The sequence below is a fragment of the Pteropus alecto genome, unplaced genomic scaffold (assembly GCF_000325575.1).
Source record: "Pteropus alecto unplaced genomic scaffold, ASM32557v1 scaffold23, whole genome shotgun sequence".
NCBI classification, from domain to species: Eukaryota; Metazoa; Chordata; class Mammalia; order Chiroptera; family Pteropodidae; genus Pteropus; species Pteropus alecto.
Genome location: NW_006435837.1, coordinates 6925320 through 6949100, shown reverse-complemented (window position 1 = coordinate 6949100; position 23781 = coordinate 6925320). Strand labels below are relative to the sequence as shown.

The following is a 23781-nucleotide window of genomic DNA, read 5'->3' as shown; positions in this document are numbered from 1 at the left end:
TTGGTGAATGAAAAAGGTTTGGCCATTATGGAATAACACGTGCCACATGACATTACTCACAGCAGATGAGACACGTGGCCGTAAGAACTGAGATGTGAATGAGACCAAGCTGAGTGAGTACAGATATGTGAAGCTGGAGGTGGCCAGAAGAAACATACCCTCAAAGATGTCAGTGGCATCAGTGGGCTCTCCTCTGCCAAAGGACGGGCATCAAGTCAAGTTGAATCTCAAAGGAAAGACCTGTTTCCAGCTGGTTCTTGGATCACATTTATTTAACCTCGTTTAGCATCTTAAACCTTCTGAGAGCTACTCCTTCTGCTTTCCAAAACTGGCATCGAGTATTGTTGCGCTCATGTCTCTCCCCACACCTCCCATTTTGAAGTTCCTTTCTCTATTTTTTTTTCTTAAAATTGAGAGTAGTAGCATATTAAATAACACAAAATTCGATAGCTTGAATAATGGTGTTTATTTTCTTTAAATACACTTAAATATGAAACAAAAGATAGTAGTTTGGTAAACTCGAAACTACAAGCTGGACAGTAATCAGAAAATCAGTGCTGATCATACAAATCGAAATCTGCATAAGAAAGGATCAGAATAATTCACAAAGAGAGTTGCAATTAGCAAAGGACTGGGAGATGATGCAAACTGTCTCATCTGCTGTGAGTAATCGGTCATGTGGCACGTGTCATTCCATGATGGCCAAAGCTTTTGCATTCACCGAACAAATACAAAAGGGTTACGCAGGCTCCCTCCTCTCCATCCCTCGGTGTGCAGGGGCATATTCAATTAGAAGACATCTGTCAGTGAACCAGAGAATCCTCAGCTCGTGTTTAATGGAAGGTTGGTCTGGATTCGCGCGGTAGTATGTAAAATGAAATTTATTCTAACACCTGGAAAAAAAAATGACAGCAACTTGGCAAAGCAGCATGCTGTTTAAAATGACAGGGATGGGGGATTTAAGAACAAAGCCGAATCAAGGATTTTCTTGACTGTGGAGCCCATGGGCTGCCCTTTTGTCCTTTGGAAAGCGGCAATGCTTGGCACACGCTGGTTTTGCATTTGTACACGTTCTGGTGTGAAAGGGGCATATGTCTTCACAGCTGTTGCAAAAGAAAATAAACACGAGACTTTAGAATCAAGGACTACATTCAAAGGAAGAACTCTGTTCTGATTTGATTAAGTTTTCAAAGTAAATTTTCCATAGTTAGATGTCTTTCTATCATCATGGGCAGTAAACATGCAATGCAAAACATATATGACTTATTGTTGAATTGTATACTTGAAACTTATTGGAGTTTGTTAATCGATGTCACCATAATAAAAAAGTCAATTTTCCAGATATGTATTTAAAATGCCAATATAAAATCCTGAATAGTTATCCCACACGGATTTATCTATTAAAGCACACTCAGTAACCTTTAACTGTTCTAGTCATCAATCAATTTGTTGCTATATAAATCCAGTGACATTTCCCTCCTCAAAGAGAGAAAGGGAGGGGTAGAGACTGAACCAAAGACCCGCCCCCCCAACACACAAATAATTGTTTAAATCTCATCAATTTAGCCTTTGCTTAAGATCTATAAGCCAACAACAGCAGGCACGATTTTCTTGATTTTTCAATTCATCTTCACTCTATACACTCTTGCTTATTCCTTAGCTGCCAAACCTCTGTTTTATTATCAAAAAGGGGCTTGTGCACTGAAAAAAAAAATGGCTTAATAAGGAATTCCACTGAATCAAAATAGCATTCACATTAAATGTTGATGAGTCAAGTTAAGGTGAAAATAAAAAAGACATTCATTCACCTGCAGGTGTCTGGGTGAAATATCTTATGCTTCTGACAGCAGCTCTCCAGACTCTCTTTGCACTCAATGCAACTGCAGTTTTCCGGGTGCTGGATGAGATCTCCAGGACAGGGCGTTTTACAGACACACTCGCAACGATCTTCATCAAACTTCATGTGCGGCCCGCAGAGAGCCAGTTCCTGGAGGTGAGAGTGGTCTAAACAGAAACAACAGTGTTGATCGAACAGCGGTAACATGGCTAACGTGATCCCCATAGCGGATGTACACTTTACATCATTCTAGAATAACCTGGATTCACGAAATGGCCTTTCCTGTAGATTTTCACCCCTAACCTTTGCACAGAGTGAAGGAGATTCACCTTTAGTTTCACGATACAAAGAGAGAAATCATAGGTTCTCCCCAGTCTGTGATTAAAATGCTATAAGCTGAATATTCTTGATAAGATTTTTTAAAGAGATTTTTAGGTTAGTGACTTGTTAAGTATCGCAATCGAGTATGAGTAATAAAATATAGGATGTCTAAGGATTATGAGTGTACTCCTTCCCAGTTTTTTGGTGAAGATTAAATGGAGAGAGGAACATAGGTATTGTAGAAAAACACCTCAGACCTTCCAGACTGTAGGGAGAAACAGTGATGTATTTCCTCACTGCACATCACAACACTGATAGAAAAGATACAACAGTGATAATGAACTTAGATACCACAGACATGTGCTGGAAGATACATTCAGCTGAGACAGGAGAGCCTGAGAAGTTTTTGGCACACTTAGCTGACAGATACTTCTAGAAAGTATACAAAACAACTAAATAACTGTGACTCCATGTCCAATTCTGATCATCGGGTTGAAATTCATTGCAAAAAATGGAAGAGAGAAACTTCGGAAGAACTTGACTATGCCACCTTAGCATTATTAAGGTTTTGGAACAAAGTACACGTTTAGTTTCTTCCCTAAAACTGTTTCTCTCCAGTTTGCTCACTTAAGGAGTGGTGCCAACGCTCTTGACTCACCCGCCATATTGAGCTTAATCACCGTGTCCACCCAGTTCTGGCTCCCTGAATTTGTTCTTTCTTTTTCGTCACCACTGCTACTGCCTCAATTGAGTCAGTACTTTGTACTTTTTGTGACTGTCACTCACTTGCCAATAAAAGTTTTATACCTTGAATCCATTCTCTACAAGGTTATCAAATGCAAATCTAATCACATCACTCTACTGCTTTAAGTACCTTAAAATTTCCCCCTTTCTTCCACAATAAAAGCCAATTTTCCCACCAGAACATATAAGATCCTCCATGAACTGAACCCTACTCACCTTCCAGATTCCTCTCTTTTTGTTTCTCTGTCTGTCTCTTTCCTACCCCTACCCTTTCTCTCTCTCTTGCTCGCTCTCGCTCTCTCTGTTCTATCTATACCAGATTATAGTACTTTTTGTTCCCCTGATATGCCAGGGTCCCCGTGCCTTTGGTGTTGTACTTCCCTCTGCTAGTTACCCTTTCCTCCTCTTTCCTAAATTCTGTAAGTTCAGCCAAGTGCCCTTGCCTTGTGCATATTTTCATCCTGTTTTTCTTACAGTGCTTACATTTTGCTGTTTATTTCTCTGTTTCCTCCATCAATTAAAACATCCTAAAAGTTATAGGGACCAGGTGTCATCGTTCTGGTATAAAAAGTCACTTGATAAATGTTTGTTGAGTTTATTTCGTGTAATAAAAGGGTCCTGAAGCCAGCCAGTGTACAGAGACTCTGAAGAATCACATCCAGCATTCTAAGACATTGGGTTAAACTGTATGTTCTTGCCAATATCTGGCCATCAATGATATATCAAAATAGCAACGTCATGCCATCTAATCTCACGGTTTTAACTGCTCTGTGGTTGATGATCTTTGAGGGATGATATAGAATGGATGTTAGAAAGTGAGATCTGGGGAGACTCCATTCTGAAATTATGACAAGAGAAAAAAAGGTGAGTTTTATAAGCCATCTGCCCAGTAAGGCAGATGTCCTTTGGGGGCAAGACGTGAATAAATCTTTAAAGGGTAGTTAAGGAGCACTTGAAAGATTTGCACGAATCACAAGGTGGCAGTAGAGACTCGTTCAGAACACTTCAGGCAGGATCATCTCCATTCTTGGACGAGTGGTTCGGGGAAACACAATGCACTAGGTGTTTGCTGAACTTCAGCAGGGTAGTTGGCAGAGGCTGACCTCAGTCCTTCCGGCCAAGTTAAAAGTAACAGAGACTGGATGCAGGAGAACTGAGAGAAGCAACAACTTAGGGTGATACTCTGAAGTATTACATATTGATTTCAATCTCGGGGAGGTTGATGATGAAATACCAATGTACTCTGCTCCCAGCCCTGTTCCACTTATCATTTTTACCAATATAACGATGGAATTTTTCCAAGTAAAAGTTTGCAGTTGTTGCTATCTTGAGGGATTTAAATTACAGAATCAGGACTCCCTGATTTTTCTTTATTTTGGGATTGTTTGGGTTTCTTTCTTTCTTTCTTTCTTCTTCTTCTTTTTTTTAACAGTTTAGAGTAATGACTTGAATCTAACAAGATGAAATTAAATTGAACTTGGATTCATTAACCCCTATGTGCTCATTCATGGAAGAGGTCATTGTAGAAAAGGCAGTTGGCTTAACAGGCACGTGTGTGCAAAAGGTGTTTAGTGAACAGTAAACTCAGTATATGTTACCAGTTTGATGAGGCTACTGCAGAGGGGACCGTGAACTCGACTCACATTAATTGAATTATGGGAGATGAAAATTAGACGTGATGGTAATCCAGGCTACCCCGTGCCTCTCACTACCATCATTGCTACGACTTCCCAAAAGGTCCCCTGCCTGTTTTCCTGCCCCGGGGCCAACCCATCCTCTTCTACACTGTTGCTGGGTTGATTTTGTTAAAATTCTAATAGATACTGTCGCTCTCCTACTTGAAGCAGTTGAATGGTTTCCCTTTACCCTTAGCATCACGTCCAAGCTGTAGGACAAATTTCCCTGTGAACCTCTCCATCTACCCAGCCCCTTCCCGTTATGTCCCCATGTAGCCATGCTGAACTTCTTCCAGCACCCAGATATGCTATGTTCTTTCACCTCCAGTCCTGAGCCCTCATTCTTCCCCCTGCTCAGAGCACTTCTCTCCTTCCCCTCTACTCTTTCCACCCCCAGCACTCAAGTGTATCGCTGACTCCCTCCCCAGGAATTACCTGCAGCAGAAAGAGACAGCCTCACCCAAGGTTACGTCCTCTCCCCTCCCTAGGCAGCCCAGATTCAATGACCAGTCCAGAGGACCCAGCCTCTTTGCCTTGATTTGGGACATCCAGCCCCCCACAAGGGCCGGTCCAGATTCAGCTCCCCATGGGATTGGCTGACACCTCTTAGCCACCGCAATGCAGTTCAAATTCTCCCTCCGCCAAGTCTTGACTCCATCACACATTTTAATCCATTATGCCTGTAAGGAAACCTCCTGAGCACAAATCTCCCAGAAATTGTGCACCAGAGAAATCTCAACCAGAACAGCCTTTAAGCTCAATGTATATTGCCTCCCACAATGACCTTCTAACATTATTAAAAAATGAGTCACATGGACAAAGAATTATATTCATTTTACATGGCTCTATAAAGCAAAACCGGAACCAATGAGTTTGATGCTCTAGAGCTGGGCTTTCCAACGTGGTAGCTCTAAGTCCGAACTGAGATGTCCTGTAAGTATAAAGTACACACTGGGTTTCAAAGACTCAGCACAAAAAAATGAGGATATCTCAGTAATTTTATATTGATTGCATGTTAAAATGATACTATCTTTGATACATTGGATTAAATAAAATAGATGCAAATTCGTTTCACTTGTTTCTTTTGACCCTTTAGTGTGAATATTATAAAATGTTAAGTTACATATGTGACTCTCACTGTAATTCCATTGGACAGTCCTGTTCTGGAGAGAGGTTTAGGTTCAACATAGTTTACTAGCAACGAGAGTGTAGCCAGAGTAACTGAGCTGCCTCGGTGGGTGGCGAGGTTCTCCACAACTGATGTATATTCTAAGAGATGATGGCCGAACACCTGGTGGGAAGGACGTAGATGACATTCAAGATCTGTATGGGCATTTATACTACATGAACTTTAAGTTCCCTTTAAACCCTGGGTTGAGCTTTCAGGAAAACATTTAGAAGGGAGCTGAGAGACAGAAATACTGGAAGTAGGGTGTCACTTATGGTTTCTAGGGACAGATTCCTTAGAATTTCATCTTTAACTAGTCTTGCTTGTAGATCGATGTTTAAAACAAGCAAAGTTCAAATCGCATGATTCCTTGCAATTTATTTTTCAGCGGAATCATGTCAAGTTCTTTAGGAAAGAAACAAAAAATGCATTCATTTTCAGCCAAATGTTCATCACTAAAAATCATAGCATTATGAGTTATGAGCAATGATGATCACTTATCTCATTTGGTTCCCACCTCCTCTTAGCCCAATAACTGTGTTTTGCTTTAACTTTGCCTTAGTTTCAGAAAGAGTTTTCTCTTAATCCCACTTCCCCCCATATTATTGGCATATTTTCACATGACACAGTTCAAAGAAACCAACAGGTCCAAAATTACTTTATGTTCTGGTGAGAACTGCATACAAATAAATTAGTGTTTAGTTCTAAAATGGCTTTCATTAAAGGTTACCATCCCCTTTCAAATTCAATGTTTTGGGATGCTCTAATTACTTTGGGCTTTTCCTCGAGATTACAAAGCAGATGATGCATTGGTGGACCTACGATATAATTACAGTATAGAGGGTTCTGGGATCTGACTGCTTCTTTCACTCTTAGCTGTGAGACCTTGAGAAAATTACTAGATATCTTAGTGTATCCATTTTGTAATTGTAAAAAAAGGAGATAATAATAGTACATTACAGGATTATTGTGAGAGTATAATGAGTATATACATACAAAAGACTTTCAACATTGTCTGGCCATAGTAAGCACTCAATAAATGTTAGTTGCTACTGTTATTTTTATTATTACTATTATTATTTCACATTGCTCTCATTACCTTCCATTCCAGGAAGTGGATTCTCGTCCTGTAAAACACATTTACATGTGTTGCTATCCCACAGCATGTCAATAGGACAGAGTTGCTTGGAATGGGAACAGCTAAGAAAAGAAAAAAAATTTTTTTTAATCTTTCAAAGGCATTCAGACCTTTGGAACTTTTTTTTTTAAGTGTCAAACAAATTTCTGAGGGGAGAATAGTTACGATTTTTAAGGAGCTTAATTCATATTTATGAACTAACTGTATGCTATTAGATAGTAATTCTGTAATTACAAATATTCTATTTAGAAACCTTTGGAAACTAAACTGTAATTTTGGAAAGTTATAATCTTTTAAAGAAGATTGGCGCTAAAACGATGTAAATGAGATGACACCAGAGCTTGTTTACCAAAAGTAAATATTGTTCTAACATACAACCTAAGCATTATCTTCTTTAAAATGGAGATAAAGACATTGGCCAGCACAGCAGGACCATCTTGAGGATAAATGTTTTACGTATATATATATATATATGAGCTTTCTTTTCTGCTTGAGAAAAGTTGAAGTGTCTTCTTGGCTCAGTGTTAATTAACACTTAAGCACCCGCTCACGCCTTCGCTCACCACTTACACATGCGTTTACTGGCTTTACGTTCGTAAGATCTAAGTACCCAACTTAGTTACTTTATGTTTTCGCTCAGTGCTTGTAACTTGTCCTTTATTTGTTTCTCAATCTTTTGTTTCAAATCAGTGATTCTTACCTTCGATTTCAGACCACTTAGGTGTGTCACAATTTGTATCACAAAGAATCACAAAATACTCTCAAGGAAATTTCAAAGTCGAGTTAATTTTAAGTCGCTTTAATTTAAAATAAGAATTTTCCATTTGGTAATATTAAGAGGAAGGGTTAGAAAATTGCTAAACTCAGATGCAGATAGTTTTGCCGCTCTTCAGTGATTCAAGGAACCTTTTATTTCTTCCTAATTTGGGGACTGAAATGTATAAACAGCCTGAAATGAGTTTTATCTAATGCTTGTTCTGGAATGAGGGAACATGTGCCAGTTTGAGGCTGGAATAAAGTTTTACAACTGCATTAGACTGTGTGTATTAATAACAGTGGTGTCCACAAGTAGACAGGTTGAGTTCATAACCGCCGAGTTTTCTGGGCCTACTGCAAGGTACATCTAACAGCTAATAAAAAAAATATATTTGCCAAAGAGTTATTACCAGTAGATCTGGGTTAGAAGCTAAAAGACGAAGAACTTGAAGAGAAAGTGATGACTCTATAATTAATTATCCTCCACAAACAGCTCTGGCAGACGGAAAAACAAGTATAATTGGGTACAAGAGATGCTTACCGATCTTCTTCTGGGACCTGGATGGATCTTCTGATAATGGAGTATGGATGGCGGGGAGCCGTCGATAAACACTTACAACCTGTGTGATTGGCAACTTTAACAGGCACTAACTCGGGTACTGATGTCAAAGGCACTGATATCTCAAAGAGCTAGAGTAGAGAAAGATAACCATAATACATACATATTTTTAAAATAATAATTTCTACAAGTCTGCATTTTTGCCTTTGTCTTTTATGGTAATGACTTCAACCAAGTTGTCCATTAAGAACAGAACTAATAAGGATATAGGCTGGCATGGAGGAAAGAATGCTGAATGGAGGGAGTGAGGAGACCAGGGGTTTGTCCAACTTTACCAAGTATTTAAGCTCGGTCAAACCTCTTCACTTTTCTATGTCAGTGGTATCCTTGTAAAATGGCCCATTAGTCCCTGCTCCAGCTTTATATTTGAGTGTAAACAGGTAGGAATAAATGAAATTATAGTTATGAGGTTTGAGACCACGGTGGCTAGATTCTTGTTCGAAACAACTTATGTATCACTTCTCATACCATTTCTGTTGAAGGAATATAGTTTCCTGTTCCTTGACTTTAGACTTGGCCATGTGACTTGCTTTGGCCAATAGAATGTTAGCAGACATGATACAACTACAAACTTGAACTGTGGCTGCTTTGTGGGGCTTGTTTTCTCATGTGTATGCTGTAGCCATGAGAAGAGCATGATGTGGTAAGGCTTTCTGGTCCAAGGGATAAGAGACACAGGGAACAGACCTGGACTCAACCCGCAGCTTGGAGTCAAGCCTAGCCAAGCCCATTCTAAACTAACTGAACCTCAGATACGTATATGAAAATAAGTCTTTGTTGTTTGGAGGCCCTGAGTTTCAGGGTGTTTATTAAGCAGCATTACATAGTAATAACTGACAGATACAAGGTGATCATGCCCAACCACTTAATTATGAATAACATGAATATCATTCTATGTTTCTATATGCCTGGCCTCATTAAGTATTGTTATACTAATTCATTTACGCTTCAAAACAACATGATAGGGTGGGTTGTTTTTTTTTTTAATTATCCTCCCTGCCCTCTATGGGTGAAGAAACAGATGTACAGAGAAGTTATATCACTCACCTAAGGCCACATAACTATTAATTGGAAGAGTGTAGGTTTGAACCCAGGTATCCTATTATAGAGCCAGAGGTGATACTCTTAAGAATATACCTTATTACTTTTTGGAATGAAATTGCTTCGACCGGAAGAAGCAATATGGGAATCCTGGCAAGTAGAATTTAGAGAAATGTCAATTACTTTGTTTCTATAGTGGTTCTGTGATGTATGGATAAATTTGAACTTGATTTAATGCTCTTTCCATTCAATCACCATTCTCTATAGTCCTTACTACATATTCATTTATTCACTTTGTTTGTAAGAGATATTTCATCTAATACACCATAACTGAGATGACAAGTAGTTAAAAAAAAAAACACTATTAAAATGTTCAAATATGCATATTTGGCAAGAAAAACTGCTGTACACTTATACTTAAGTGCATTCTTTAAAACTAATCATTTGTTGAGTACAACAGTCAAAATAAAATACTCAACTCTCTATTAAGTGGAAACAATCCATTAAAGTTGTGTTTATTCCGACCTTTTAATATATAATGGAACTTCCACGAGTTTAAGAGAGTGTTTTTAGAGTGTTTACTTTGCATAAACTTCATCTTCTTGCGAAATTTTTCAGCTATGCTCTAGGGAATAACACGGTCATGAACTAAAGCCTCTTATATTATGCAAGATTCGTTTCTACTGACATTTGATGCTTAGCCATAGTTATGTTATTTTTGATCTGATTATCAAATAGTAGAGGTCAGAATTTTTATAAGTTCCAAAATTCTGTAAAAGGATTTAGACAAAGAAACTATAGTTTAGGGGGGTATTTTAGGGCATAGGGGGAACAAAATTAAGAATAAGTTAACCTATTACCAAACAAATCAGTATTCCATTCTTTCCATCCAATTAAGAAAATTACGTCACATGGATCTATTTGGTGCATATGTAATTTTATGGTACTATTATATAAATATTGTATATATGTATACAGGAGAACAGACTATATAGGCAAATATGACAATTAAATGAATATATCAAATGCATGAGGAATTTGCAACACAGAATCAAAAGCAATGTAGTTTGACTTACAGCTTTTTAATGTTTTCCTAAGTTTGTTATTATTGCTTCTCTATGCCACATTTACTACATTTTACAACAATACGGTAACGGCAAAAAAGATAAACTTATCTACAGAACAAAAGAGATTTTATAAAATGGAGAAGGAAGAGTTATTTTTTTTCACGGGACTGCAGAATTACTTCTAAAGGTCTTTTGTGCTAGATATTCTCCATTTGCCGCTCCAAAGATGCCATCCTCTCTCCTTCCTTCCCCACTGGGATCTGTGTCCCAGGACGCTGACCTCCATGGACTGCATCTCTAGTTCCTCTTGTCTACGGCCTCGCCACCTTGAACGCGCCCGATCTCTTCTGATCTCTGGAGCTAAGCAGGGTCGGGCCTGGTTAGTACTTAGATGGGAGACCACCTAGGAAGACCAGGTGCTGAAGGCGTTTAAAATAATAAATAATAATAATAATAGTAGTAGTAGTAGTAGTAGTAGTTACTCTTGCCTCCTCCACTCACTGCCCCCAACTCCTTGCCAGGCTAAGGGTTGGCAGCGGCCACCACTCCTCCAGCCAGTCCAGCAGCCCTCTTTTCCACTTTCTCTCTGGGTCCCATAATGGCTCCATCTCCTTGCCCCTTCAGTCCAAAGGTGGGAACAGCTCCCCCTTTTTGCTAGCTCTGGGTACTGCACCAGCCCTTCCTCCTTCCCCTAACCCAGTCCACGCCCTTCCGTGAACTCTTTTCAGTCACTCCATTTGAACGACACAGAACCTAACTAACACACAAGGCAGTGCAGCTGTCTTCGTTCCTTTTAACACCTGTTCTAGTAACTTCCATACGATTTTCTGATTCTTTACATTATAGTGTCAGAGAAACAGTAACCAGTAACAGTAATCAGGCTCTGGAGTCTCGCAGACCTGGATCTGAATCGCACCTCTTCCATAAGCTACTTCTCTGAGCCTCAGTTTCCTCATTTATAAAGAAGGATAATCAGACGCCCTTTTAGCTTATTTCAGGGGTTAAATGAGACAACGCACATATAGTATTGGCAATGAGCTTAGCTGCAGCTGTCAACGCTATCGTCATCAGGGCTTCGGAGAGGGCTCACTTACTGATGTCCTCATACCTGTTTGGAAACGTACGATGTGCTCGTGTTCATACAGATGAGGCTCTCTTCGTTGCAGCAGCCGCCACACCGGAACACGTTCACGCAGGGAGGCTTGAAGAACCTGTTGGTGCTCCTCCCCAGCTCACTGGCGACCTCCACGCACGTCTCTCTAGGGCTGCACTGAGTTCTTTGCCATTCCTCATCTATAACTGCAGAGAGGAAGATCATTGGGGCCAGCAGAAGACACGGCCCTGACATGCCAGCGTGAGCCAGGCTGATGCTGGACACAGGCATTTCACATGTGTAGTGCTGGTTTATTTCACTAGATAGATATTTTTGGTCAGTCCTTTAACCAAAGATTGTTTTCAGAAAAATTAAAACCCAAATCTGTGTTCCTTCCTGTGTATATAATGCCTTTATAGAATATGCTTTTATTTTTCTTTGGTGAAGAACACCATATCCTGTATATAACCACACTGGGTACGTCTGGAGAAGTTGGCTAATAAGGAAGAAATGGAAGCATGTAAAGAAATAACATGTAAGTGTTATTTATTAAGCAATTTACGACACAGCTGAATAGCATTGCTTCTACTTGAAGCCAGGAGTGGGTAGGTTTTAGCACCATCAAGGAGTATATTTCTGTTGGTCGCTTAAGTAACTACAGTATGATTCAAACCTGGCAAACACACAAATGGAAATAATCTTTTATCAAGTGAGAGTTTTCTTATTTATAAGTGCCAGGGCTGATATTTATATAAAATGATGAAATAAGATGTTTCATTTTGATGGAGGGAGCAATATTTTGGCCATTCTAGTAAATTTAAGAAAAAGAAACAAGCGTCTGAGAATAAAAAAAAAAATTATATACGATCTCCTAAAACAGTACTTGCTTTTCTCTCAGTTTATTTTTTTAGTTATATTTGAAACTTTGATAATGTTGTATAGCCTTTCTATGGATGTTCTGGGGAAATAATTCAATTTTACAATAAAGACATTTCAACGCATTCTTTCAGCTGGCCATGGAACTGTAGAGTTTATATGGAGAGAATACAGCAAAAATGATGGGATACCACTTCTATGATTATATTTAAAAAGATTACGACTTCCATCTTGCTAGCAGTCTCTATTTCTTGCTGGCACTCCTCTCTCTTCCTCTTTTCTTTACGGCTTGCAGGCATCGATGAAGCAAGCTGTCATGTTGCAAAGGCTGGAAAGGAACGGAGGGTGGGCTCTGGCCAACAGCCAGTGAGGAACTGGACCCCTCCGTGCTACAGCCTGTGAAGAACTAAGTCCTGCCAACAACCACTGACTGAACTTGGAGGCACATTCTGCCTCAGTTGAGCCTTGAGATGCTGCCTGCGGCCCAAGGGGACACCTAGACTGTAGCCTCTACAGAGACCTTGAAGGAGAGACATCGATCTAGGCCATGTGTGCATTTATGACCCACAGAAAACCGTGACGTAAAAAATGTTGTTTTAAGAAGCTGAATTTTGGGGTAATGTGTTATGCTGCAACAGATAAGCTCTTCTCCGTTTTTATTCCATCTTTAAAAATTTGTATTGGTCTCTCACCAGATTATTCTGAATTCCTGTATATGTGAACAAGTTCCCACTAGAAGAGACAGAACTTCTGCAGATATGTTATCATTGGAAATGTGACCCTAGTCTCTAAATTAGTCCCTTAAAACATCTTTCCATATCCTTTTTCCCCCTTAATCTCAATTTTCCTCATCGGTTACTTTTTCAATCACTGAAAACAAAATACAACATGTTGGCCAGCTGAGAAACACTGTATACACGATACAATTTGCTTATACTCTGTTTTTTTCCAAATAAAATCTATCCTAAGAAACTTTTTAAAGTTTCTGATTTTGAATGTTTATATAAAGACCCCGAAGGCTGTAAGCATAAGAGATAAATTACCCCATGAGGGTTAATATGGGTATTATTTAATTCACTATTATAAATCACGAATCTTGTAAAAAACAAATAATTGACTTGTAAAAATATTCGTTTAAAATTCTACGTAAATGTTGCTTTCCATTTGCTTTTTCATATATAAAATTAAGTTTTGAAAGTTGGAGCGGTAAGATTTTAGTCAAAATTGTGTGGAACTATAACCAGTGCCACTGAATAAAGGCTTTATAACCCTACTATTCTTTACTGCGGCCCAACAGAGCTGTTCTGTCTCCATGATTACCCTGGAAGCCATGAGAGAGAGCTAGTAACAAGTTATAATTGATGTAACAAACCCATATGACAATTAATGGCTTCTAACTTAGTAAGAACTTCAGATGATTTCTCACGTAGAGACATTTTAGAGGTTTTTTTATGTTTCTTAAAAACAGTTTTATACTTTTTTTTATGATATCCTCCTTAGAAATGTCAATGTCACTGACTTTTTTTTGGTCACCTAGTCTGGGTTTTATGGTAATGCTTGTCTACCTCCACCTTCACAGAGTATCTCCAGGGCCTCCTCAGGCCTTCAGACAAGTAATCTGATTAACGGCTTAGAGATCTCAGGTGTGGTCTGACTCCTTTGCTTTCATGAAGTCCTTGCTAATTCACCACATAGAAACAACTAGAGCTACAAACCTGTGGCTAACTGGATTCTAGGCCATGGTTTCAACGACCTCAACTCATTTGATACCCAATCATACACACGAGCACAAAGAATTCTCTTTGCACTCCTGCCCACAGTGCAGCCAAGGGATTTATCCCTGCCTTTCCCACAGCCAATGACAGCAGCCTATGCAACACCATCATCTTTTTACAAATGCAAAAGTACATACATACGTACATACATACAACTCTAGAAAGAAAGAAAGGAATAATTTTGGCTTAGTGGTCAATTTGAATTATGCAATAGATATAATCTGTTACCAAGTAATCATATCTTAATCAAATCTAAAATGCTAGATCAATGATGCCACAATGGCGTCTTGTGTTGTTTTGATACGTCATCGAAAATGTTAAATGCCTAATCAGAGGCCACATAACTTTATCTGGCAAGCATTTTATTCGTTATGGCACATTACATACAGACGATGGTTTTCTTATAAAGAACTGCCATAATTTACAAGAGAACGATCATTCCCTTTATTTCAAATTATGTTTTCTAGTCTGCAGTTTGGATGCTTTCATCTAGAGAGCTTCTCATCCGTTTCTCCCCTAGTAATACCAGTACGCATTGTTACAGCTCACCTTCCAACTTCAACTTTTCATTTTTACTAAAAAAAAATCACAGAATTTTGAATAAGAAAGCTATACCTCATCAATTAGTTTTTATCCATGTATGTATGGCTATAGAATGTTCTTTGTTGATGAATATCTAGGTTTTATTTTTTGAGTAAGCCCAATGATTTTCTTTCTATTAAGAACCATCTTTCTGGGTTTGTTTTACCCTCACAACTTTGAGTCAAATATATTTTTATATTTTGAAGTGTTTTTTGTGGTGTTTTTTTTTAAATATCAAAATCATTGAATCTATTTTCATGCAGAGCAGACGTAAGAAACCAGGATTCTCCAGGAACAACAAAACTATGAAATCGAAGACCCCCTAATCCTCTCCCTGCCACACGCCTGCCCTGTTCAAACTTTTGGAAGAGGTTGGTGCATTTGTTACTCTCGGAGAAAGAGCAAGAATTGGCCTCCACACACATACACCTACCTTTTAGAGTTTCAACGTCATAGAAAGTTGCTGCAAACCTAGTGGACCTGTGGGATGCTGAGCGAGAGTCCGTGCTGGTAAAACTCTTCAGCTTTAGTCGGCATCTCCATAGCTTCCAGTCCTCGAAGTGTGTGATACGCAGCAGTTCCTCCAAACCAGAAGCCGCCTTAATCTGTTGTTCAGATTGTTCTAACATTGACTGCTTAAAAAAAACATATACTGGTTTAAAAAGCAAGTTACTAAAGTTTTAGTTTGTCTGATAACCTTCCTTGCTAACACTTAAACATGTAAATAGGGCTGAAAAGAAATTAGAGAGATGATTCGAATGTACACCAGTACCTAGGAAAAATGACATCTGGTATTTTTGATTCATATTTTGCTCACTCATGATTGAATCGAAGGAATTATTCTCCCTGGATCCTTAGAACATTTAAAAACAATATCATAGTGGGTTGAATGGTGGACTTCAAAATGATATGTCTATGTCCTAACTGCCAGAACCTGTGAATGTGACTTTATTTGGGAAAAGGATCTTTGCAGATGTAATGAAGTTAAGAATCTTGAGATGAGAGCCCCTGGATTATCCAGGTGGCCCCTACATACAAAGATAAGCGTCTTTATAAGAGATACGAGGGAAAGCCAAAAGGTAGAGATGTCCCGAAGTCACTAGAAGCTAGAAGAGGCAAGGAAGGATCCTCTTCGAGAGTCTTTGAGGGGGCAGAGTCCTGATGACACCTTGATTTTGGAATTCTGGATTCCAGAACTGTGAGAGAATAAATTTCTGTTATTTTAAGCCACCAAATTTGTGGTAATTTGGTACAGCAGCCACAGGAAACTACTAGATTTTTAAATCATAATATTTTTGTGACAGGAGCCAAGGACAATTGTTTTCATCTCTGTTATTTGTTTGAGAAACTGACCCAGAAAGTCCTGGGGACCCTGTCTACGGTTGCACAATAAAGACTGTAAGATCCTGATAACCTGAAATTTCTAACTTTTAACCCTCTGATAAAATACATTATTGGCATTTATGTTAAAAATGTGCTTTTCTCACAGTTGCACAAACTGTATTGATTGATATAATGCCTGGATTTGTGAGAAAAAAGACTCAGCCAATAAAAGATTCAGTATGTAGTCTATATTGTTCAAAATTAGGGGCTTGGTTATATAAATAACGATATATGTATACAATGAAATACTATGTGATCGTCAAAACCAATGATGTAGATGTCTATTGGGACAAAATGAATCTACATCATTCATCAATGTTTGGGGAGTAGGATTTTTTCTTTTTAGATATGATGATGGATACTGAGGTGTCCAAAAGCAGATGCTCAGAAGAGCAAGTGTGGCCCAAGTCATGTACGATTTAGCTATATCTCTTTTCAAATTATTTGTGTGTATATAATGTGCATCATATATAAACAATTAATCATTGTTAATTAATCACATATCTATAATTAAAAACATATATATATATATCTGGAAGGATACATATGAAAATATAAACAATAGCTAATTCTTCTAGATCAGGGGTTGTCAAACTACAGCCTGTTTTAATAAAGTTTTATTGGAACACAGCCATTTTCGTTCATTTACATAGTGCCTATGGCTGCTTTCATCATTCTACAATGGCAGAGCTGAGAAGTCGAGAGAGAAAGACTTTCATAGCAGTTTCAACCTGAGGCCACTTATCTTTTTAAAATTTCGATTTTCCCAGTCATTGTATTTTTCATTTTTCCATGTATTATTATATTGTCTCTATTCCTTTTTGAAATACTTATCAGACATATATTGGAGCCTTTAAATGATCTCACATATCTATTAAATGTGCTTTCATATTTATCTATTTTTTTCTCCCTTCATTTCTCTTTAATGTGTATGGGTAAATTGATTGGTTCATGTCCTCAGTCACCAATTCTCCAATTGTGTGAGTTTAGAGTTTATTCTGTTAAGTTTTTAATTTTAATCATATTTCTAATTTCGAAAATTTCTATTTCATTCTCTTTCCTATCCGCTTTTTGTTTCCTTTCCATGTTTTTCCTAATGTGTCATTTTATTTTATGGATATCATTCCTTTCTTTATGTTCTGAGAGTCCTAAATACTTTAAGTATTTCTTCGAATTGTTTTATATTTTAACCTCACAATACGATTTATATCCTAATTACTCATTTTATTGGCCGACTTTCTTACTAATAATTACTTCTATGTGCTTTGGAATTTTGTTTAGTTTCTTCTTTATTGGGAGATTCATTTTTCTTTCTAGTCTTTCTGCATCATTTAAAAGTTCTGTGGTTATACCCCCTGACTTGCAGGGCCCTGAATCCAGAAACTTACTGAGTATTTATGATTCAGGGATGACCTTAGCTCAAGTCCTGGTTGCAAGAAAGTATCTGCTCCCTCTTTTGCCTCTAATAAAGTAGTTTCATAGAAGACACAGCTCCAGGCAGCAATGAGCAGTGACTCTTCCTTCCTCTTTCATGGATCTGATATAGTGCACTCATGGAGCACATGACCCATTGGAGCCCATGACCCATTGGAGCCCATGACCCATTGGAGCCCATGATCCATTGGAGCTGAACTCTTGGCAGCCCCAGACTCAGAGTCCATCAGTTCTGCAGCTTCAGCTTCATGTTTTTCTAAAATTTCTTTTTATTGAGATATAATTGACACATAGCATGGTATAAGTTTAAGGTGTATAATGTGTTGATTTTTTTCAGCTTCGTGGTTTTGGTATCAGTTCTGCAAATGTTTGCCATCTGCAGATATTGGCCACCAATTTTATATTGCATCTATCATTGCTATGGACAACAAAAGATCTCGAAGCATGAATTCAGGAGGTTATCTTTCTTGGAAGTTCAGATGTGAGCATGTGCGCGCGCGTGTGTGTGTGTGTGTGTGTGTGCGCGCATGTTTTTAATAAAGGTGGGAGAAACTCGAACATGTTTAAGAGCTGAGGGGAAGAGCCAACAGAGAAAAAGAAACTGAACAAATACGCAAGAGAGATAAAGCAGGAACCTAGAGGGGTTGGTTTAATATAAGTTCCAGAGATAAGAGGACACAGGATGGATGGATGAGAGTGTCACCCTCTGAAGCGGGAGGCTTGTAGAGAATGACATGGGTCTGTTGACAGCAGGACTGCTTGGGACCTATGATTTCTAACTTATCTGTGAAGTTTGAATTCAGGCAATTTTCTGGGAACGAGGGGAGGAGGAAGCTTGAAGAGCATAGACAGGGTTTGCGGAACAGGCGTTGAATTAAAGCAGCGTTCCACAGCTTCTTCATTTAAAGAATTCTGGGGATGAAATGGAATAATTAATTGCTAATGTCTCTAGCAACTCTGAAATTCGATGATTCTCCATTAAGGCTCAGTTGTCAATAGTCTCTCTTTTCCTGATTATTCATTGCCTCTTTTCTAGTTGGGTAGTATAATTACTTCACGTTTAATTCAATCTTTAAATAAAATTTTGTTACAACACTGCTTCCATATGAAAATAATGAAACCAATCAAATAGCTTTTTAAGTGTTTAAAAATTGTACTATACTGGAATAATTTTTATTTATTGAGACAAATTTCATTCAATATCATCCATAAATACAGACTGATGTATGGCTTCTTCGTTGTTGTGGTTTCAATTCGATCTCAGAAATATTTTTAAACTATCCAATTGTGAGAACTCGGGAGGAAATATCAAATCTCTGGATTGAATTAAGGTATTAAATGACCCATGTGACGTGCTTCATCGTTTAAAAAAATGCAGTGTTTACTCAAACTGAGTTATTTAAGCATCCTTTAAGCCTCATCATTTAAAACCTAGTCTGGGTCTACGGCCATGCCACCCCGAACAAGTTCAATCCTGTCTAATCTTGGAAGCTAAGCAGGATCAGGCCTGGTTAGTACTTGGATGGGAGACCACCTAGGAAGACCAGGTGCTGTAGGCATAAAAAAATAAATAAGTAAAATAAGGGATTGTAAGCTGACAAGGTCCTTGCAATCTGTGAGGTCAACCAAGGGTTGCTTTGCCTGAAAAATAAATAAATAAAAATAAAAAATAAAACCTAGCTTGGAACAATTGAGAAATTTCAGACAATCCTTTTGTTATTACAAGTACAAGTACTAAAAATTCAACATAAGTAGAAACCTGACAACTAATTCATCGTGGGGCATATGTTTACAAAGCGTCGAGAACAGTGGTTTGTTTCCAATGGGCTTTCTGCACTGGTTGATTTTGCTTGGGCAAGACAAAAATTATAATTAAAAAGTATAAATATAGTCCCAAATACATATTTAAGTCATTGATTTCAGTGGTTTTAACTACCAAACCTTTGCCAAGTAAGTTGCTCATAATTTCTATTTTCTAATGGAAGTGCTAATTAAAACTAAAATAATTAAAAAGTAGTCAGCAAGAGGAAGTGAAGCAGGGTTACCAGACTCTGCTTTTTATTACAGCAGCTTTTTTTTTTTGGTGATTAATTCAAGACTGTTAGCAATTTTCCTCCTAAATAATAAATCATTCTCCAATGTCCTGGCTACCACAGGCTAGTAGCTAAATTGTGAGGCTTAAGGTCTTTAGAATGTGATTTTACCATTTTTTGAACGTATACTGCTTTCTGTGGTATAAGATAAAAGACCGCCATTTCTATTTTTGTTCATTTCTAAGTTCACATAGTATTCTCCCTTGAGGAAGCATGAGGATCTCCATAGCTCAAGCTCAGGCAGTAATCTAGGCCAAATACGACTAAGTAAGATAAGATGGCAGGCAAGATGTCTGGAAAGGTACGGTGGCTGGGTTTGTAGGAGAAATTTGGAAGTGTCCATGTTGTGGAGAAATCAATGGCCTTCTGTATCCTACTAATTTTAACTCTAAAATCCCATCCCCTCTGCCCCTCCACCAAGTATCTAGACATGTAATACTTTCAAGGGGTGAACAAAGGCATGATTTGGGGATATCAAGGAGCTCCACTGGAAAAAAAAACAGTAGGAGGTTGACTCTGGTCGGGCACAGAGCAGGTTTAAGAGTGAAGGGACTGGCAAGTAAAAGTAGGTAGAGGGGCTGGTGCAATGAGGTACCACTTCACGGTCACTAAGACGACTATAGTCAAAAACACTCACGATATCAAGTGTTGTCAGGGATATGGAGCAACGGGAATCCTCACACATTGCCGATGGGCTTGTAAAATGGTGCTGTGACTTTGGGAAAGAATTCGGTGGTTTTTTAAAAAGTTAAACAAACCAAAGAAAAACAGACTCATAGAAACAGAGACCAACAGGATGGTTACCAGAAGGGATGGGTGAGGGATGGGTGAAAAGGGAAAGGGGAATATAGTCAATAATATTGTGATAAGTTTGCAGTGTGACAGATGATGACTAGAATTTGTGGGGTGATCACATTGTAAGGTATAAAAATGTCAAATCACTATATTGCACACCTGAAACTAATATAAGCAATACAAGATTATATATGAACTATACTTTAAAAAAAAGTGACATATAAATTTAGCATATGACCAACCAATTCCATTTCTAGGTATTAATTACCCAAGAGACAGAAAATAGATTATTGGATGCCTAGGGCCGAGAGTGAAAATGAGGGTTATTGTAAAAGCGCACAAGTGATCTTACAAGGGTGATGGCTGCACAACTAGTAAGTTTACTAAAATCATTGAATTACTTAAAACAAGTGAATGGGTAAATTTCATAGTATGTAAATTATATATCAATATAGTTCTTTTAAACATAAAAGTAGGATTGGAAGTTCGAAGGCCAGACTACTTGTATCCAATTCGGGAGGCAACGGAAAACACTAGAGAGTTGAACAATGGAATATTACTGGACATCCACTTCATTGGTTTGCTCTTTTGTTCATTTCTTCTTGCTTTGGCCTTAGTTCATGCTGTTCCCTCTGCTCAGAATGCCCTCCACCCTCTACTTAACTAAACCCTTCTCAGCCAGGTATTGTCTTCTTAGGGAAACGCCCCCCACTACTCCCATCCTTGCCCAGGTCTAGTCCCTCTGTCACATGAGTTCCTAGCACCCCATCCTTCTCCTCCCCAGTGCTTACCATTGCTCACATTAATGAATAATTTGTGTCATTACTTGCTTAGCGCTTGTCTTTACCACTGGGTAGTGATGGCTCCTGGAGCTGTAATCATATGTCTTATTCACATGGCAATAGATAACTAAATAGATAAGTATTAAATATATGGACAAACAGACTGATTCATCAAATGCCATAGAAAATTTAACCCTGAGATTATCCATTTGTTCAGACTGTATCACTTATCTTCTAGGTCTAAATCAATGTCACTTTTTCAATCAAGCATTCTACGATGTCCCTAAATTAGACTCTACTATTTATGAACACATTGCATTCTCCTTACCAAACTGTGGTCTCTTTGAGGGTAGAATACATGTCTGGTTCATATTTTCACATAATAAACACTTAATAAACATCTGATGAAAGAATTTATGAGTAATTTATACACATATACATGCATTTGACAAATAGTAATTGGCCCCAGGCTCGTGTGATGTATATAATCTTTTGTATAGTTTAGTGCTTCTCAAAACTGAATGTGAATCCTAATCACCTGGTGATCTTCTGATGCAGTAGGTTTTGGGTGAGACCTAGGATGTTGCGTTTCTAACAAGCTCCCAGGTGATGGTGATGATCTTGGTTGGGTGACCACACTTTCAGAAGTGAGGGTTTGTAGAAGAGGCTCTCAAAGTTGGCTTCACCTTGAACCTACCTGGGAAGAAGCTTCAAAAAAACACTGATGCTTGGATCTCATCCTCAGAGATTCTCTTTTACAGGTCTGGGCTGCAACTTTGCCATCAGGATTAAAAAAAGAAAAAAATCTTCCCAAGTGTATGCTAGACTTAGGGGAAGCCGGGTGAGAGATATATACAGGAATTCTCTATCTTTGCAAGTTTTCTGTAAATCTAAAATTACTTCAAAATAAAAAGGTTATTTAAAAAATCTTCCCGAGCCATTTTCATGAGAACCACTAATTTGGGGGTGGTGCATGCTGGTTTAAGTTTAAAGACGCAGGTGAGTGTGTGAGCTAAGTCTAAGTCCATTGAGCAGAGACTAAATGGTAGATGCATGCTGAAAAATAGTCTTATTCTTTAAACACCTCTGAGTTATATCTTGGATTAAAAATATTGTAAGAGTATCTTGCCGAACTGGACTTTCTAAGTGTTTTCTTAACTCAAGTCACCTGATTGACTGTTTGTGGATCAGTTCCCAACCTGTACAACTTTTGTAAGATTGAAGACCAGCTATATTGTTTTCCAGGCTAAATAGCACGGGGAAGTCAGCTGTCTCATGCGAGACCTTCCTAGATGACAGAATAAATTTGCTACTCAAATTCTCAAGAAGCCAAAACAACCCACTTCTCAAAAACAGAATTAAAAATAATAGATATTGCTTTAACCTATTCGAATCAACAGGCAAATGTAAATTATAACCCTTTTATAAGGCAGTCTATAAAATATTTGAAAAAATATATAAATGAGAACAGAAACATGGATGCCAAGTGGAAAGAGCACGGCGTGGGGTACACGATTGGGTTTCGATCCTGGGTTCCAAGCCTTTTGAAAACTTGATACTATTTTGTCAAACTGTGTTGGCAATGTGTCTTCAGGAAGTCTGGTGATAAGGGGTGGGGGTGATTCGAATTTGTGTACTGAGAAAATCCAGAAGCTTCCTGGTGAGCTATGGAGGGAACACGTTTCACACAACTTTTCTTAGATTTGCTCAGGGATTTACCAGTGTTGCCTGCGGGCACAATTCTTTGCAGTGAGTCGAGGGAGGAGGATCAGGTTGCAATACAAATAGTTCCTGTTCCTCCTCCACCTCTTAGCAACTTCTGTTTCACTGGAAGAGCATTCTGTATTACATCTTTAACTTGATGTTTAAGGCTTAGCCAAAACCACATTTTCTCTGGTTTGGAGTCCATATTGCACCGTCATGTTCCCAGCTGTCTTCCACAGATATTTCCCCCCACCCCTCTATTCCCCTTTCTCGCTCTCCCACCTGTCAAGGAATCTGCTCAGGCCACGTTAGGCTTGCAGTCCAAGTTGAAGTTTTGTGGCTTTGCCTCCTGCAGCTCCCAAGAGGAAAGTATATTCCCCAAAAGGAAGCTTTGCTTGATACCGTAAACCACTCCATCATCTGGACAGACAGCTGATTGGGAGAGCAGAGCGCATAAATCTGAAATGTCTAAATCTGGCTTTGCATGGTACGGCACTCTGGAAAATGTGTTGACAATTTCTTATAAAGTTCAATGTACACTCACCATATGACCCAGCAGTCCCAGTCCTGGGAATTTACCCTTGATAAATGAGGTTTTATGTTCACACAAAAACCTTTACATGAATGTTTATAGTTTGGCTTTCTTTGTAATAGCCAAAAACCTGGAAACGACCCACATGTCATTCAGCGGGTGAATGGTTAAGCAAACTGTGCTACGTGCACCCCATGTAAGACCACTCAGCAATAAAAAGGAACGAGCTGTGGTGTGCGCAGCAGCTTGGATGGATCTCAAAGTAATCGGGAGTGAAAGAAGCCAATCTCAAAAGGTTACATACGTACTGTACGATTCCATTTATGACACTTTCGAAACAAAACAAAACAAACGAAACAAAACGC

The 23781-nt window shown here is 38.5% G+C and overlaps 1 protein-coding gene and 2 pseudogenes across 1 annotated transcript in view; 2 read left to right on the top strand and 1 right to left on the bottom strand.

The window, feature by feature from the left end:
* Positions 1-446: 446 nt before the first annotated feature.
* The window catches only part of VEGFD (vascular endothelial growth factor D), a 33226-nt gene continuing 9891 nt past the window's right edge, over positions 447-23781 (bottom strand). Inside the window, exons 2-8 of the mRNA XM_006911650.2 lie at positions 20487-20495; positions 15127-15328; positions 11476-11666; positions 8182-8330; positions 6846-6946; positions 1809-2004; positions 447-1103 (exon numbers count right to left, since the gene is read on the bottom strand). Coding sequence (XP_006911712.1) covers positions 977-1103; positions 1809-2004; positions 6846-6946; positions 8182-8330; positions 11476-11666; positions 15127-15328; positions 20487-20495 — 975 coding nt within the window. The 3' untranslated portion in view covers positions 447-976. The remainder of the gene's footprint in view (positions 1104-1808; positions 2005-6845; positions 6947-8181; positions 8331-11475; positions 11667-15126; positions 15329-20486; positions 20496-23781) is intronic.
* LOC112479506 lies at positions 10677-10795 on the top strand (annotated as a pseudogene).
* LOC112479541 lies at positions 18951-19069 on the top strand (annotated as a pseudogene).